Source organism: Aotus nancymaae, unplaced genomic scaffold (assembly GCF_030222135.1).
Source record: "Aotus nancymaae isolate 86718 unplaced genomic scaffold, 86718_ANA_hifiasm-v0.15.2.pri h1tg000030l, whole genome shotgun sequence".
NCBI classification, from domain to species: Eukaryota; Metazoa; Chordata; class Mammalia; order Primates; family Aotidae; genus Aotus; species Aotus nancymaae.
In genome coordinates, this window is record NW_026988443.1 from 22,748,201 (window position 1) to 22,763,352 (window position 15,152).

Here is a 15,152-nt window from a genome sequence, read left to right on the forward strand (position 1 = left end):
CAGCTACTTGGGAGGCTGAGGCAGGAGACTCACTTAAACCCAGGAGGTGGAGGCTACAGTGAACTGAGATTGTAACACTGTGCTCCAGCCTGAGTGACAGAGTGAGACTCCATCTCAAAAAAAAAAATTTTTTTTTTTTTGTAGAGACTGGATCTCTCTATGTCGCCCAGGCTGGTCTGCAAACTCTTGGCCCTCCTGCCTTGGCCTCCCAAAGTGCTGGGATTATAAACATGCTCCAGTGTGCCTGGTCTCTCTTCTTCTCATTCTATACTTTTTTTTTTTTGAGCTATTCTTGCCCTGTTGCCCAGATTAGAGTGCAGTGGTGCAATCTCAGCTCACTGCAACCTGTGCCTCCTGGGTTCAAGCGATTATCGTGCCACAGCTTCCTGAGTAGCTGGGATTACAGGCGTGTACCACCACACCCAGCTAATTTATTTATATGCATATTTATTTATTTATTTATTTGGATACAGAGTCTTGCTCTGTCACTCAGGCTGCAGTACAATGGCGCAATCTTGGCTCACTGCAATCTTTACCTCCTGGGTTCAAGCAATTCTCCTGCCTCAGCCTCCCTAGTAGCTGGGATTACAGGTGTGCACCACCACGCCTGGCTAATTTTTGTATTTTTAGGGGAGACAGGGTTTCACCATGTTGTCCAGGCTGGTCTCGAACTCTTGACCTTGTGATCCACCTGCCTCGGCTTCCCAAAGTGCTGGGATTACAGGCATGAGCCACCTTGTGTGGACTCATTTTTTAATATTTTAAGTAGGGATGGGATTACAGGCATGAGTCACTGCACCCGGCCTAATTTTTTATTTTTATTTTTTAATTTATTTTTATTTTTATTTATTTATTTTTTTTTTTGAGACGGAGTTTCACTCTTGATACCCAGGCTGGAGCGCAATGGCGCGATCTCGGCTCACCGCAATCTCCGCCTCCTGGGTTCAGGCAATTCTCCTGCCTCAGCCTCCTGAGTAGCTGGGATTACAGGCACGCGCCACCGTGCCCAGCTAATTTTTTGTATTAGTAGAGACTATTTATTTTTATTTTTATTTATTTATTTATTTTTTAAAGACGAGGTTTCACCATGTTGGTCAGGCTGGTCTTGAACTCCCGACCTCAGGTGATCCGCCCGCCTTGGCCTCCAAAGTGCTTGGATTACAGGTGTGAGCCACCATGCCCGGCCAATTTTTTATGTTTTAAGTAGAGATGGGGTTTTGCTATGTTGGCCAGGCTGGTCTCGAACTGACTTCTAGTGATCCACCTACCTTGGCCTCCCAAAGTACTGGGATTATAGGTGTGAGCCACTGCGCCTGGTCACATTATATGCTTTAATCACATTGGCTTTCTTGCTGTTCTTCTAACACAGTAGGTAAACTCCTGCTTCGGGACTTTTACATTGGCTGTTTCCTCTGCTGTGCATTCTTCTTGAGTAACTCAAATCTTCGCTCAATTTTTTTTTTCTTCTCAGGGGTCTTCACTGATCAAATCTTATCTTCTCGTTAAAGCCTGCATTGACTTCTCTATTTCAAATTGCAGCCCATCCCCAGCACTTTCAGTCTTCCTTCTCCTGCTCTAGCATTACCAGTTTCCCAACAAACTATGTAGTTTATTTATTTGTTATGCTTTTTTTTTTTTTTTTTTTAACCTATACTCCCTGGCTAGAATGAAAACTCTGCCTCAGATACTCCACTGTAGAGTTTAAAAAAAAAATGAATGAAAACTGCCAGAGCAGGGATTTTTGTCTGTTTTTTTCTCTGATGTATCCCAGGAGACTGGGACAGTGACGGGCACAGACTAAGCACTTAATAAATATTTATTAGATGAATGTATGTGCATCTATACTTTCTATGTTCAGGGAAGAGAAAAACAGGCCAGGTGTAGTGGCTCACGCTTGCAGTCCCAGCACTTTGGGAGGCCAAGGTGGGCGGATCACCTGAAGTCTGGAGTTCAAGACCAGCCTGGCCAACATGGTGAAACTCCATGTTTTTATTTTTTTTTTTTTTGAGACAGAGTCTCACTCTTGTTGCCCAGGCTGGGGGTACAATGGTACCATCTTGCCTTACTGCAACCCCCACCTCCTAGGTTCAAATGATTCTCCTGCCTCAGCCTCCTGAGTAGCTAGGATTACAGGCGCCTGCCACCACACCTGGCTAATTTTTGTATTTTTTAGTAGAGATAGGATTTCACCATGTTGGCCAGGCTGGTCTCAAACTTCTGACCTCAGGTGATCCACCCACCTTGGCCTCCCAAAGTACTGGGATTACATGTGTGAGCCATTGTGCCCAGCCGTGAAACCTCATCTTTACTAAAAATACAAAAATTAGCCAGGCGTTGTGGCAGGCACCTGTAATCCCAATTACTCAGGGGGCTGAAGCAGGAGAATTGCTTGCATCCAGGAGTCAGAGGTTGCAGTGAGCACTGCACTGCACTCCAGCCTGGGTGACAAAACAAGACTGTCTCAAACAAACCAAACCCATAACCAAAAGAAAAGGAGAACCACCTGCTGTGTGCTAGAAGGAAGAAGGGAAGCCTGTTCTTGATAACAGGAGAGATTTTCTCCATTTGAATTTCTGACTCTTGTTTTCTCTTTTTTTTCAGGCTGTAGCAGAGGAGGAATGATTGTGAATAGCCTCTCTCTGTGCTACCATAACAAGCTAATTCTGGCCCCAATGGTTCGGGTAGGGACTCTTCCAATGCGGCTGCTCGCCCTGGATTATGGAGCGGACATTGTTTACTGTGAAGTAAGGGGCTCCTGATTTTTCTGGGTGGGCTTCTCCGCAAGTGCAGATTCTTCTTCATTTGTGTGTGGGAGTGGTCGGGAGTTAGGGGAGACAGATGGGAATTGGCTTTACAGGTGCTCACTAAAGGCTGGAGGAGACGAACATCTGTGATACGAGTCCTGTGAACCCTGCTAAGGCCCAGGAGCCTGTAGCACAGAGGCGTTCTGGAATACCCTGGGCTAGTTGGATAGATGAGTCTCATGTCATGTCTGGGCAACCTAGTGAGACCTCATCTCTATTTTAAAAAATAAAAAGAGGCTGGGTATAGTGGCTCACGCCTGTAATCCCAGCACTTTGGGAGGCTGAGGCGTGCAGATCACCTGAGGTCAGGGGTTTGAGCCCAGTCTGGCTAACATGGTGAAGCCTTGTCTCTACTAAAAATACAAAAATTAGCCGGGCATGGTGGCATGTGCCTGTAGTCCCAGCTACTCAGGAGACTGAGGCAGGAGAATTGCTTGAACCTGGGAAGTAGAGGTTGCAGTGAGCCAAAATCACGCCACTGTACTCCAGCCTAGGTGACAGAGCAAGACTCCATCTCAAAAAAATAATAATAATAATAATAAATAAAAAGAGGCTGGGCATGGTAGCTCATGCCTGTAATACTAGCACTTAAGGAGGCCAAGGCAGGAGGATCACTTGAGCCTAGAAGTTTGAGACCATCCTGGGCTATATAGTGACACCCCATCTCTTTTTTAAAAAAATTTTGTATGTTAAAAAAAAAAAAAAGCCTGGTGTGGTGGCTCACATCTGTAATCCAAGCACTTTGAGAGGCTGAGGCAGGAGGATTACTTGAACCCAGGAGTTCAAGACCAGCTTGGGTAACATAGTGAGACCCCGTCTCTACCAAAAAATAAAAAATGTACAAAAGAAAAAGCCACTGTGTAGAGGAAATGGAGGACTTAAGAGGAGATTGGTAGAAAACATACTTTTATGAACTGGGTATATGTGTTGGGGCATAGATATCAATGACAGAAGAGGTAAAAGAGTGAGAAAAATAGGCAAGTCACATTTTATGTGGAGGGTGGCAGGCAAAGAGAGGAGTGCTTGTGCAGGGAAACTCCCGTTTTTATAACCATCAGATCTTGTGAGAATTTTTCACTATCAAGAGAACAGGGAGCAAGTGATGGAAGGAGGAAAGCCAAGAGGTTTCATGCCTGAGAGACTTGTTTCATAAGGTGTCCAGTCTTCTGCTGGAAATGAGGCTGACAGGAGTGGGGTGGGGACTTGACGAAGGTGAGGAAGGTTTGGTCCTATTCCTGTGGAGACTGGGAAGTTTGCCTGGCAGCCAGGTATGCATGGTAATGCTGGTTTGCAGTGTTTGGGGAAGGAGAGCTGAGAGGCCTCAGTGGTATGTCCATGGATGGGGATTGGCATGTTGGTGCCTGCCTCAGGGCAAGGGCAGAGGTCTCTAGGGTGCTGACAAGGCAAAGAGGGAGGGAGAGAGGGAGGAAAGGGGATGTGTTGTCCAAATGTATGAGGTCGAAGGCAGATTCCGGGGTTCCCCACAGATGCCTGAGCCCTGACTCCAAGACAGTTTGTGCGAGGATTGTGAGATTGGATGTTAGTGGGCCTCCATAAGGCTTCCAGGCTGCTAGACCTGCCTAGGGCAGGGAGGAACTGTTCCCAGGATCAAGGGCTGGGACATGGGTGGTCATGCTGAGCATTATTCATCTGGTCACTTGTCCCTTGAGCCGGCACTCAGACCCGTGGGTGCTCAGCCATGGGTTGGGTGTAGCTGTTCCTGGCCAGCACCCTCCTTATCCCTCGGAAAAGTCTCTTGAATTTGGAAGAGGAATGGGATGAGGGGGACTTTGAAGAATCGTCTCAGAGCCTGAGGATTGGTGACCAAAAAGACCAAATCTGAATTCACTCCCTCCTCTTATAGGACAGTAACAAAGAGGGACATGTTAGCTGCTCATCCATTAGTCCATGTATATATGTGTGTGTATATATATATATATATATATTTTTTTTTTTTTTTTTTTTTTTTTGAGATGGAGTCTCACTCTGTCACCTAGGCTGGAGTGCAGTGGCGCAATCTCAGCTCACTGCAACTCCTGCCTCCCAGGTTCAAGCGATTCTCCTGCCTCAGCCTCCTGAGTAGCTGGGACTACAAGTGCACGCTGCCATGCCCAGCTAATTTTTGTATTTTTAGTAGAGATGGGGTTTCACTGTGTTGGCCAGCCTGGTCTCAAACTCCTGTCCTCAAGTGATTCCCCTGCCTCGGCTTTGCAACATGTTGGGATTAGGAGAGTGAGCCACTGTGTCCGCCCTTCTGGAATTCTTAGGGTTGTTTTCTTTCTTTTTTTTTTTTGTTGAGACAGAGTCTCACTCTGTCACCCAGGCTGGAGTGCAGTGGTACGATTTTGGCTTACTGCAACCTCTGCCTCCCAGGTTGAAGCAATTCTCCCACCTCAGCCTCCCGAGTAGCTGGGATTACAAGTGTCCGCCATCACACCCAGCTAATTTTTGTATTTTTAGTAGAGATGAGTTTTTGCCACATTGGCCAGGCTGGTCTTGAACCCCTGACCTTAGGTAATCTGCCTGCCTTGGCTTTCCAAAGTGCTGGGATTACTGGTATGAGGCACCGCACCTGGTCTTAGGGTTGTTTTCAAGCCCTTTAGAAGTTTAGGGCCCAAGATTTATGTGATTACTTTAGTATATGACCCTCTAAATTGGGCAAAGCTTGGTTTTCCTAGTAAATGTGCTCATTCCTTTATTCCAGGGTCTTGCTCCTATATGGAGCAGAGAGGAAATATGAATTAAAATGTGTTAGCATTGTTTGATGTGCTCTTCCCTGAGAAAGTCAGTATAGCTTACGAATAAACAAAGGGGTCTCTGCTTAAGCAGAGACCTCGGCCTTCCACCCAGACCTGTCCCCTATGAAGAGCAGACATGTTGGCAGGTCAACCCTCGCCTGGCTTGTGTAGGTGGCTGGTTACTGGGCTTCTGGGCATGGCTGATTGTGGTGTCAGGCGCCCCCTGGTGGATCTATGGTTGTTCTGCCGGCAAGCTTTGGAGTACCTGTTGCCTGGATGTTCTCAATAGGGGAGTTCATGTGAGGTGGCCCATCTGTGGGATTAGATAATCAAACGGCCCCACCTAGCTCACGGGACCTCACACACATCAGGCATATAGGCACCTCCTTAAAAACCCCACAAAGTCGCCGGGCGCGGTGGCTCACACCTGTAATCCCAGCACTTTGGGAGGCCGAGGCGGTCAGATCACCTGAGGTCTGGAGTTTGAGACCAATCTTGCCAACATAGTGAAACCTCATTTTTTAAAATATATTTTTTAAAATAGAAAAAATTATTCTTTGCCCAGAAAGTCTTTGAGTCTAAAAAAGAAAAAAAAGGTAGAAAAAATATATATAAAAAATTAGCCGGGCGTGGTGGTGCACACATGTAGTCCCAGCTACTTGGGAGGCTGAGGCAGGAGAATCACTTGAACCCAGGAGGCAGAGGTTGCAGTGAGCCAAGATCAAGCCACTGCACTCCCTGCTGGGCGTCAGAGCGAGACTCTGTAAAAAAAAAAAAAAAAAACCCACAAAGTTCTCAGCACCTGGAGGATGAGCCAGTCTGTAAAAGTCAAGGGAGCAGCAGTAGTCTTTCCCCATCAGGGTCTGCCAGGAATTTTTTGAGGAGTGATGACAGTTTTTGAGAGGTGCCACAGAGGTCATGTTTCTGTTTCTTTTTATAAGAATGGTGGGATTCTGGTGTTCCAGGCTGTGAAGAGACACTGACCTGTTAAACTTCTTAATAAGTAGCATCAAGGGACAAGGAAGTGTTCTTAAGAGGCCCAGAGTACAACAAATGATTGATTTAGTCCCGGCTCAGTAGCTGACATCTGTAATCCCAGCACTTTGGGGGCCTAGGTAAGCGGATTACCCAAGGTCAGGAGTTTGAGACTCGCCTGGCCAGCATGGTGAAAACCCCTCTGTGCTAAAAATACAAAATTAGCTGAGCGTAGTGACACACACCTGTAATCTCAGCTACTTGGGAGGTTGAGGCAGGAGAATCACTTGAACCTGGGAGGCAGAGGTTGCAATGTGCTGAGATTACGCCATTGCACTCCAGCCTGGGCGACAAGAGTGAAACTGTCTCAAAAAAAAAAAAAAGAGAGAGAAATGAGTGATTTAAAAAAGTTTTTCTTTCTTATTGTGACAAAAAATATATAGATTTACTGTCTTAACCCTTTGTAGCTATACAGTTGAGTAGTGTTATGTATATTCACATTGTTGTGAGACATCTCTGGAATTTTTTCATCTGGTAAAATGGCAACAGCAATTTCCCATTTCCCCTTCTCTCAGCCACTGGTAACTACCATTCTACTTTCTGTTTCTATGAATTTGACTACTTTAGATACCTTATATAAGTGGAATCATGCAGTATTTATTGTTTGTGACTGGCTTATTTCCCTTAGCATAATGTTGTCAAGGTTTACCTGTTATAGCTTGTGACAAGATTTCCTTCCTTTTTAATACTCCCTTGTATGTATATATCACATTTTGTTTATCCATTCATCCATTAATGGCCATTGGGTTGCTTCTGTGAATAATGCTGCTGTGAACTTGGGTGTGCAAATAATCTCTTTGAGACCCTGCTTTTAATTCTTTCGATGATATATCCAGAAGTGGGATTGCTAGATTATATGGTAGTTCTAGTTTTAAGTTTTTTTTTTTTTTTTTTTTTTTTTTTTTTTTGAGATGAGGTCTCACTCTGTTACCCAGGCTGAGTGAAGTACAGTGGCATGATCTTGGTTGACTGCAACCTCTGCCTCCTGGGCTTAAGCAATCCTCCCACCTCAGCATTCTGAGTAGCTGGGACTACAGCCATGCACGACCCCACCTGACTAATGTTTGTATTTTTTGTAGAAGGGGTTTCACCATGTCACCCAGGCTGGTCTGGAACTCCTTACCTCAAATGATCCACCCGCCTCAGCCTCCCAAAGTGCTGGAATTAAAAGCATGAGCCATTGGGCCAGGTCCCATCTTCTTTAATTTCTTTCAACAGTGTTTTATAGTTTTCAGTATATGAGTCTCAGCTCTTTTTTGAATTTTTCCTATGTGTTTTAGTCCTTTAGATGTTATTACAAATGGAATTTCTTAATTTCATTTTTGGATTGTTCATTATTAGTATATAAAATATAATTGATTTCTGTGTATTGATCTTGTGTCCTTGACCTTGCTGAACTTGTTTATTAGCATGTATGTTCTGTTTCTTTCTCTCTCTGCCTCTAGTGTGTGGATGGGGGAAATGTCCTTAGGCTTTTTTTTTTTTTTTGAGATAGACTCACTTTGTGGCCCAGGTTGGAGTGTAGTGGCACGGTTTTGCCTCACTGCAACCTCTGCCTCCCAGGTTCAAGCAATTCTCCTGTTTCGGACTCCCAGGTAGCTGGGACTAGAGGTACGTGCCAACACACCCAGCTAATTTTTGTATTTTTAGTATAAACGGGGTTTCACCATGTTGACCAGACTGGTCTTGAACCCCTGACCTCAGGTGATCCACCCGCCTTGGCCTCCCAAAGGGCTGGGATTATAGGTGTGAGCCACCACGTCCAGCCTCCTTAGGTTTTCTTTCTTTTTATTTATTTATTTATATTTTTTTGAGATGCAGTCTCCCTCTGTTGCCCAGGCTGGAGTACAGTGGCATGATCTCAGCTCACCACAACCTCCGCCTCCTGGGTTCAAGTGATTCTCCTGCTTCACCCTCTGAAGTAGCTGGGACTACAGGCGCATGCTACCACGCCCGGCTAATATTTTTGTATTTTTAATAGAGATCGGGTTTCACTGTGCATGAAATGACCTGACCTCATGATCCACCTGCCTCAGCCTCCCAAAGTGCTGGGATTACAGGCGTGAGCCACCGTGCCCAGCCAGGCTTTCTGGATCTTGTATATAGATCTTTCTGTATACAAGATCACATCAGCCGGGCGCGGTGGCTCACGCCTGTAATCCCAGCACTTTGGGAGTCCGAGGCAGGCGGATCGCCTGAGGTCAGGAGTTCGAGACCAACCTGGCCAACATGAGAAAATGCCGTCTCTACTAAAACATATATAAAAAATTAGCTGAGCGTGGTGGCGGGCGTCTATATTCCCAGCTACTCAGAAGGCTGAGGCAGGAGAATCGCTTGAACCTGGGAGGTGGAGGTTGCAGTGAGCCGAGATCACGCCATTGCACTCCAGCCTGGGCAACCAGAGCAAAACTTTGTCTCAAAAAAAAAAAAAAAAAAAAAGATCCGCCTACCTCAGTCTCCCAAAGTGCTGAGTTTACAGGTGTGAGCCACTGCGCCCAGCCTTGTTGAGTGTTTTTATCCTGGAAGGGTGTTGGATTTCATCAGAGAATCTTTGAGTTTATTGAGAAGATCATGTGGTTTTTGGTTTTTATTCTATTGATATGGTGCATTATATCAGTTGATTATTGGGTGTTATACCAAGCAGGGATAAATCCTACTTGGTCATGGTATAGAATCTTTTTATGTGTTGCTGGACTTGGCTTGCATTGTTGAAGTTTTTTTTGTTTTTTTTTTTTTGCATTTTGAGAAATACTGGTTATTATCTTTCTTTTCTTGTGATGCCTTTGGTTTTGGTACCAGGGAAATATTGACCTCAATGAATGAGTTTGAAAGTGTCAGCTGAGCACAGTGGCTCACACCTGTAATTCCAGCACTTTGAGAGGCCGAGGTGGGAGGATCACTAGGTCAGGAGTTTGAGACCAGCCTAGCCAACATGGTGAAACCCCGTCTCTACTAAAAATACAAAAAAAAATTAGTGGGGCATGGTGGTGCGCACCTGTAGTCCCAGATACTTGGGAGTCTGATGCAGGAGAATTGCTTGATCCCAAGAGGCAGAGGTTGCAGTGAGCCAAGATCGAGCCACTACACTCCAGCCTGGGTGACAGAGCAAGACTCTGTCTCAAGAAAGAAAGTATTCTTTCCTTTTCTGTTATTTAGAAGACTTTGGGAAGGATTATTTGGAAGAGTTTGGGAAGGATTGATCATTTAAATCTTTGGTAGAATTTACTGGTAAGGCATTTGGTCCTGAGCTTTTCTTTTTGGGAAACTTTTTTATTTTTATTTATATTTACTTATTTATGAGACGGAGTTTTGCTCTTGTTGCCCAGGCTAAAGTACAATGGCATGATCTTGGCTCACTGCAACCTCTATCTTCCAGGTTCAAGCAATTCTCCTACCTCAGCCTCCCAAGTATATGGGATTACAGGCATGTACCACCATGCCCTGCTAATTTTTTGTATTTTTAGTAGAGATGAGGTTTCTCCACATTGATCAGGCTGTCTTGAACTCCCAACCTCATGTGATCTGCCCACCTTGGCCTCCCAAAGTGCTGGGATTACAGGCATGAGCCACCATGCCCAGCCTATTTTTTTATTTTTATTTTTGAGATGGAGTCTCGTTCTGTTGCCCAGCGCGCTGAAGTGCAATGGTGCAATCCTGGCTGACTGCAACCTCCGCCTCCCGAGTTCAAGCGATTTTCCTGCCTCAGCCTTCCAAGTAGCTGGGATTACAGGTGCCTACCACCATGCCCAGCTAATTTTTGTTTTTTGTTTTTTGTTTTTTTGAGACGGAGTTTCGCTCTTGTTACCCAGGCTGGAGTGCAATGGCGCGATCTCGGCTCACCGCAACCTCCGTCTCCTGGGTTCGAGCAATTCTCCTGCCTCAGCCTCCCGAGCAGCTGGGACTACAGGCGTGCGCCACCATGCCCAGCTAATTTTTGTATTTTTAGTAGAGACGGGGTTTCACCATGTTGGCCAGGATGGTCTCGATCTCTTGACCTCGTGATCCACCCGTCTCGGCCTCCCAAAGTGCTGGGATTATAGGCATGAGCCACTGCGCCTGGCCTAATTTTTGTATTTTTAGTAGCAACAGTGTTTCACGAAGTTGGCCAGGCTGGTCTGGAACTCCTGACCTCAGGTGATCCGCCATCCTTGGCCTCCCAAAGTGCTGGGATTACAGGCATGAACTGCCGTGCACGGGCTGGGAAACATTTTTAATTTTAAAATTTATTCTTATTTTTAAGTTTTTAGATTCAGCAGTACATATGCGGATTTGTTACAAGGATACAATGTGTGATGCTGAGGGTTTGAGCTTCTATTGATCCTCTCACCCAGATAGTGAACTTAATACCCAGTAGGAAGTTTTTCAGCCCTTGCCCCCTCTCTGCTTCCTGCCTTTGGAAGTCTCCAGTGTCTGTTGTTCCCATCTTTGTGTTCGTGTGTACTCAATGCTTAACTCCCACTTATAAATGAGAACATATGTTATTTGGGTTTGTTTCTGTGTTAATTTGCTTAGGATAATGGCTGCCAGCTGCATCCATGTCACTGTAAAGTATATGATTTCATTAATTTTTTTTTTTAAATGGAGTCTCCCTCTGTTGCCCAGGCTGGAGTGCAGTGGCACGATCTCAGCTCACTGTAGCCTCTTCTTCCCAGGTTCAAGCAATTCTCCTGCCTCAGCCTCCCCAGTAGCTGGGATTATAGGCATGTGCCACCATGCTCAGTTAAGTTTTGTTGGCATAAGCCAACTGTGCCGGCCTTAATTTCTTGTTATAGGTCTATTCCCATTTTTTATTTCTTCAGTCAGATTCAGTAGTGTGTGTTCATCTCATGTAGGTTATCTAATTTTTTTGAATAAAATGGTTTATATTATTTCCTTATAATCCTTTTTATTTCTTTAAGGTCAGTAGTAATATTTTCTCTTTCATTCTGATTTTAATAATTTGAGTCTTCTCTGTTTTTTTCCACTGGTAGTCTAGCTAGAAGTTTGTTAATTTTGTTGATATTTTCAAATAACAAAGTTTTTTTTTTTTTTTGAGATGGAGTCTTGCTCTGTTGCTCAGGCTGGAGTGCAGTGGTGCAATCTCTGCTCACTGCAACCTCTGCCTCCCAAGTTCAAGCAATAGTCCTGCTTTAGCCTCCTGAGTAGCTGGGATTACAGGAGCATACCACCATGATCAGCTAATTTTTGTATTTTAGTAGAGATGGGGTTTCATCATGTTGGCCAGGATGGTCTTGAACTCCTTACCTCAAGTTATCCAGCCGCCTTGGCCTCCCAGTGTGCTGGCATTACAGGCATGAGCCACCATGCCTGATGTGCTTTCTTTTTTTTGAGACAGGGTCTCACTCTGTTGCCCAGGCTGGCATGCAGTGGCACAATCATAGCTTACTGCAACCTCGACCACCTGGTCTCAAGCGATTCTCCTGCCTTAGTGTCCCATGTAGCTGGGACCACAGGCACACAACACCACACCCAGCCAAGTTTAATAACTCTTTTGTAGAGACAAGGTCTCACTTTGTTGCCCAGGTTGGTCTTGAACTCCTAAGCTCAAGCAATCCTCCCTCTTTGGTTTTCTTAAGTGCTGGGGTTACAGATGTGAGCCATCATGTTGCCAGGGTTTGTTGTTGTTTGTTTGCTTAGTGACTATTCTGAACTAATTTTGTAAGGCTTGTGTTCTTTGCCATGTGTGGCCAGTGAAGTTCTCCTGTGTTAGCTTAATTGTTAGCTAATGTTTGGACAGATTTCTGTAAATACCTGGAACCAATAAACGTCCCAATCTTTGATGTGGGACATGTCTTGCTTTTTCCTGTTCTAGTCCCTACCAAAGCTCAGTTTGTTATACCCAAGCGAGTTAGATGGAACAGCGCCATGCTCTGAGTTTGAAATTAAGAGTCCTTTATTAATTAGCTGGCGACCGAGAGACAGCTAACACTCAAAATTCTCTCGGCCCTGAGGAAGGGGCTGGATTCCTTTTTATACCTTGCTTAAGGTAGGGGAGGGAGAGCCTAGCTGGAGCAGAATTTACAGAAGCAGAACAAGCATGTTAGATAAGGAGGCTGGTAACTAGGAGACAGGAAGTCTCATGATTGTTGATTTTCAAGGAGGGTATACACAAGTGGTTCCCATGATTGCTGGTTACCAAGGCGGGTATTTGGTACTTGTAATATAATCAATCAAGGGGGGCATTCACAATGGCAAGTGGGCTTGCCAAGCAGGATACAGTTACAAAGGTTATATGGTTCTATAGTTCTAAGTACAGCATGACCCAGCACAGTAGCAAGACCTAGGTATGCACTTAAGGGAGAAGCGGCAGAAGGGGTGAGGTGGAGGTTAAGATGGAGTCTGTCTGGCTCTCAGCAAAATGGAATCTGTCTGGCTAACACAGGTAGGTTAGCACAAATTTGGCTACTTAATTTCTTTTTATAAACACAGGCCATTCAGTCCTTCCTACTTGTCCATTTGCCTTCTTGCTTGCCTTTGCAACTAGGATCACTGGCTACCAGGACTCTGAGCTGGGCTCTGCCTATCCCTTGGGATGCCACACTGATTCTTGGGGCTTGGATGTCAACCATGTCCAAACTGCTTGGTTGTGGCGATTTGTTTGTTCAGGCCTAGTGGGCATCAGTTATTTGATGACCTGAATACTGCATGGAGATAATGGCCACATAAATACCTAGAACATTTACTAACCTGATGGTGGATATGCTGGGGGAAGTCCTATGGATACCATGGGGATTCTTTGGCCATTGTCCCTAAGTACTCCCATGAGTGAGTAGGAGATCATTGTGTCCACCTGGCTGGAGTTGTGACTTGCTGGGGCTTATAGGGAGTGAATATGGGGGTTAGTACCAGGGGTGAGTGCCTCTTCTTTTCTGGACCCCCAGAATCCATGGGCATGAGCTTCTGAGCTGTGTGACAGGTGTCTGCTGAGATTACGATGGAACAAAACAGAACAGTCTTGTCTCCAACTAAGAATTAGAGAATCACAGTCCTCCAGGAGACAGGAGGTTTTCCTCCATTTTTATGATGTGATTTTGAAGAAACCCCCTTTTTCTTTCTTTCCTGAGACTATTTGAGTATCTCCAGAGTTGGGGGCCTTACCCTTTTCATTTCCACACAGTGTGACCCATGTTGGATAGGAGTTTTAGACTTTTCTTTCTTGTGTTCATCTCAGATCTTTCTCCCTTTGCTTCTATTCACTGGTTCCAGTGTTATTCTTGGATGTTTCTTGGGAGTCTTTCACTGCCTGCCCTTTGCTTAGGGATAGGTGGGATATTCTTTGATGGGGTAGGCTTCTGCTGAGACCAGTAAGTGAGGAAAATTTCCAGGTGGCCACATCCTGGATGATTATCTTCTTTCTGGCTAAGCATTTCATTCATTCTAGGCCCCAAACATCTCCAAGTTCCCTGAGAAGTGCAGCTAATTGAGGGTAGCTCACTCTGGCTCCTGTTTGCCATACTTGAGTGGGGAGGATAGCACTATATGTCCCAAAAGCCGTGGTTTGTTGGTAGTAGAGTGACCAGCTAAGCAGTTCTTATTAGGTGTGTGATGAAAATCCTCCTTCATGCCCAGAGCCTACATGTTCAGGACTGACGAGTGTCCTCTGATTCCTCTGCAGGAGCTGATCGACCTCAAGATGATTCAGTGCAAGAGAGTTGTCAATGGTGAGTACAGATCTGGCTCCAGAATTATGCATGTGCCCTGCTGGGCTTAAGCAGCACTACCACTGCCCTTGCCTGGGGTGACAGTATCTTGCCTGGCTTCATTAAGTAATTTTGTAGATCACATGCTCCCTTGAAAGCAGTCACTCCTCTCCAGAGGCCATGACAAAAAGCCAGATGTGAAACAGGCTAAGAGTGCCTTTCACTCATAGGCATGCTGGGATAGAAATCACCGTGTATCGTAGCACCGTATATCGTAGCAAGGGACTCTAGGAGCCTTGCAGTCAGGATGGCTTTAGCATTGGCCCTGGCTTGGCCACTTGCTAGGTGTGTAACCTTGGGCAAGCCATATGACCTCTGTCTGCCTCAGTTCCTTTAACCATAAAATGAAATCATAGCCATTGCTTTACTTAAATCATAGGGTTGGAATGAGGACCAAATAAGTACTGTGCACACTCTATGCTCTGTGTAAATGTGATTGTGACAAGTTGTAATTTTGCTGATACTTTATTGATGAGGCTGATTCTGCTTTGATTAGAGTTATAGTATATTCCTTGAGGTTTTTGATGCATATGTATATGCTTGTGAAATTTTTTTTTTTTTTTTTGAGACAGAGTCTTCCTCTGTTGCCCAGGCTGGAGTTAGTGGGATAATCTCAGTTCACTGCAACCTCCGTCTCCTGGGTTAAAGCGATTCTCCTGCCTCAACCTCCCATGTAGCTGGGAACCACAGGTGCCCGCCATCACAACTGACTAATTTTTGTATTTTTAGTAGAGATGGGGTTTCACCATGTTGGCCAGGCTGGTTTTGAACTCCTGACCTCAGGTGATCTGCCCACCTCAGCCTCCCAAAGTGCTGGTATTACAGGCCTTAGCCACTGCGCCTGGCCTGCTTGTGAAATCTTTTCTTTTGAGATG

The 15,152-nt window shown here is 45.2% G+C and overlaps 1 protein-coding gene across 15 annotated transcripts in view; it reads left to right on the plus strand.

The window, feature by feature from the left end:
• The window catches only part of DUS2 (dihydrouridine synthase 2), a 55,976-nt gene that overhangs the window by 9,887 nt on the left and 30,937 nt on the right, over positions 1-15,152 (plus strand). For all 15 annotated transcript variants that reach the window (XM_012437351.2, XM_064383206.1, XM_064383203.1 and 12 more), the window contains 2 exons: positions 2,602-2,744; positions 14,193-14,238. In XM_012437351.2, the coding sequence (XP_012292774.1) occupies positions 2,619-2,744; positions 14,193-14,238 (172 nt within the window). In that variant the 5' untranslated portion in view covers positions 2,602-2,618. The remainder of the gene's footprint in view (positions 1-2,601; positions 2,745-14,192; positions 14,239-15,152) is intronic.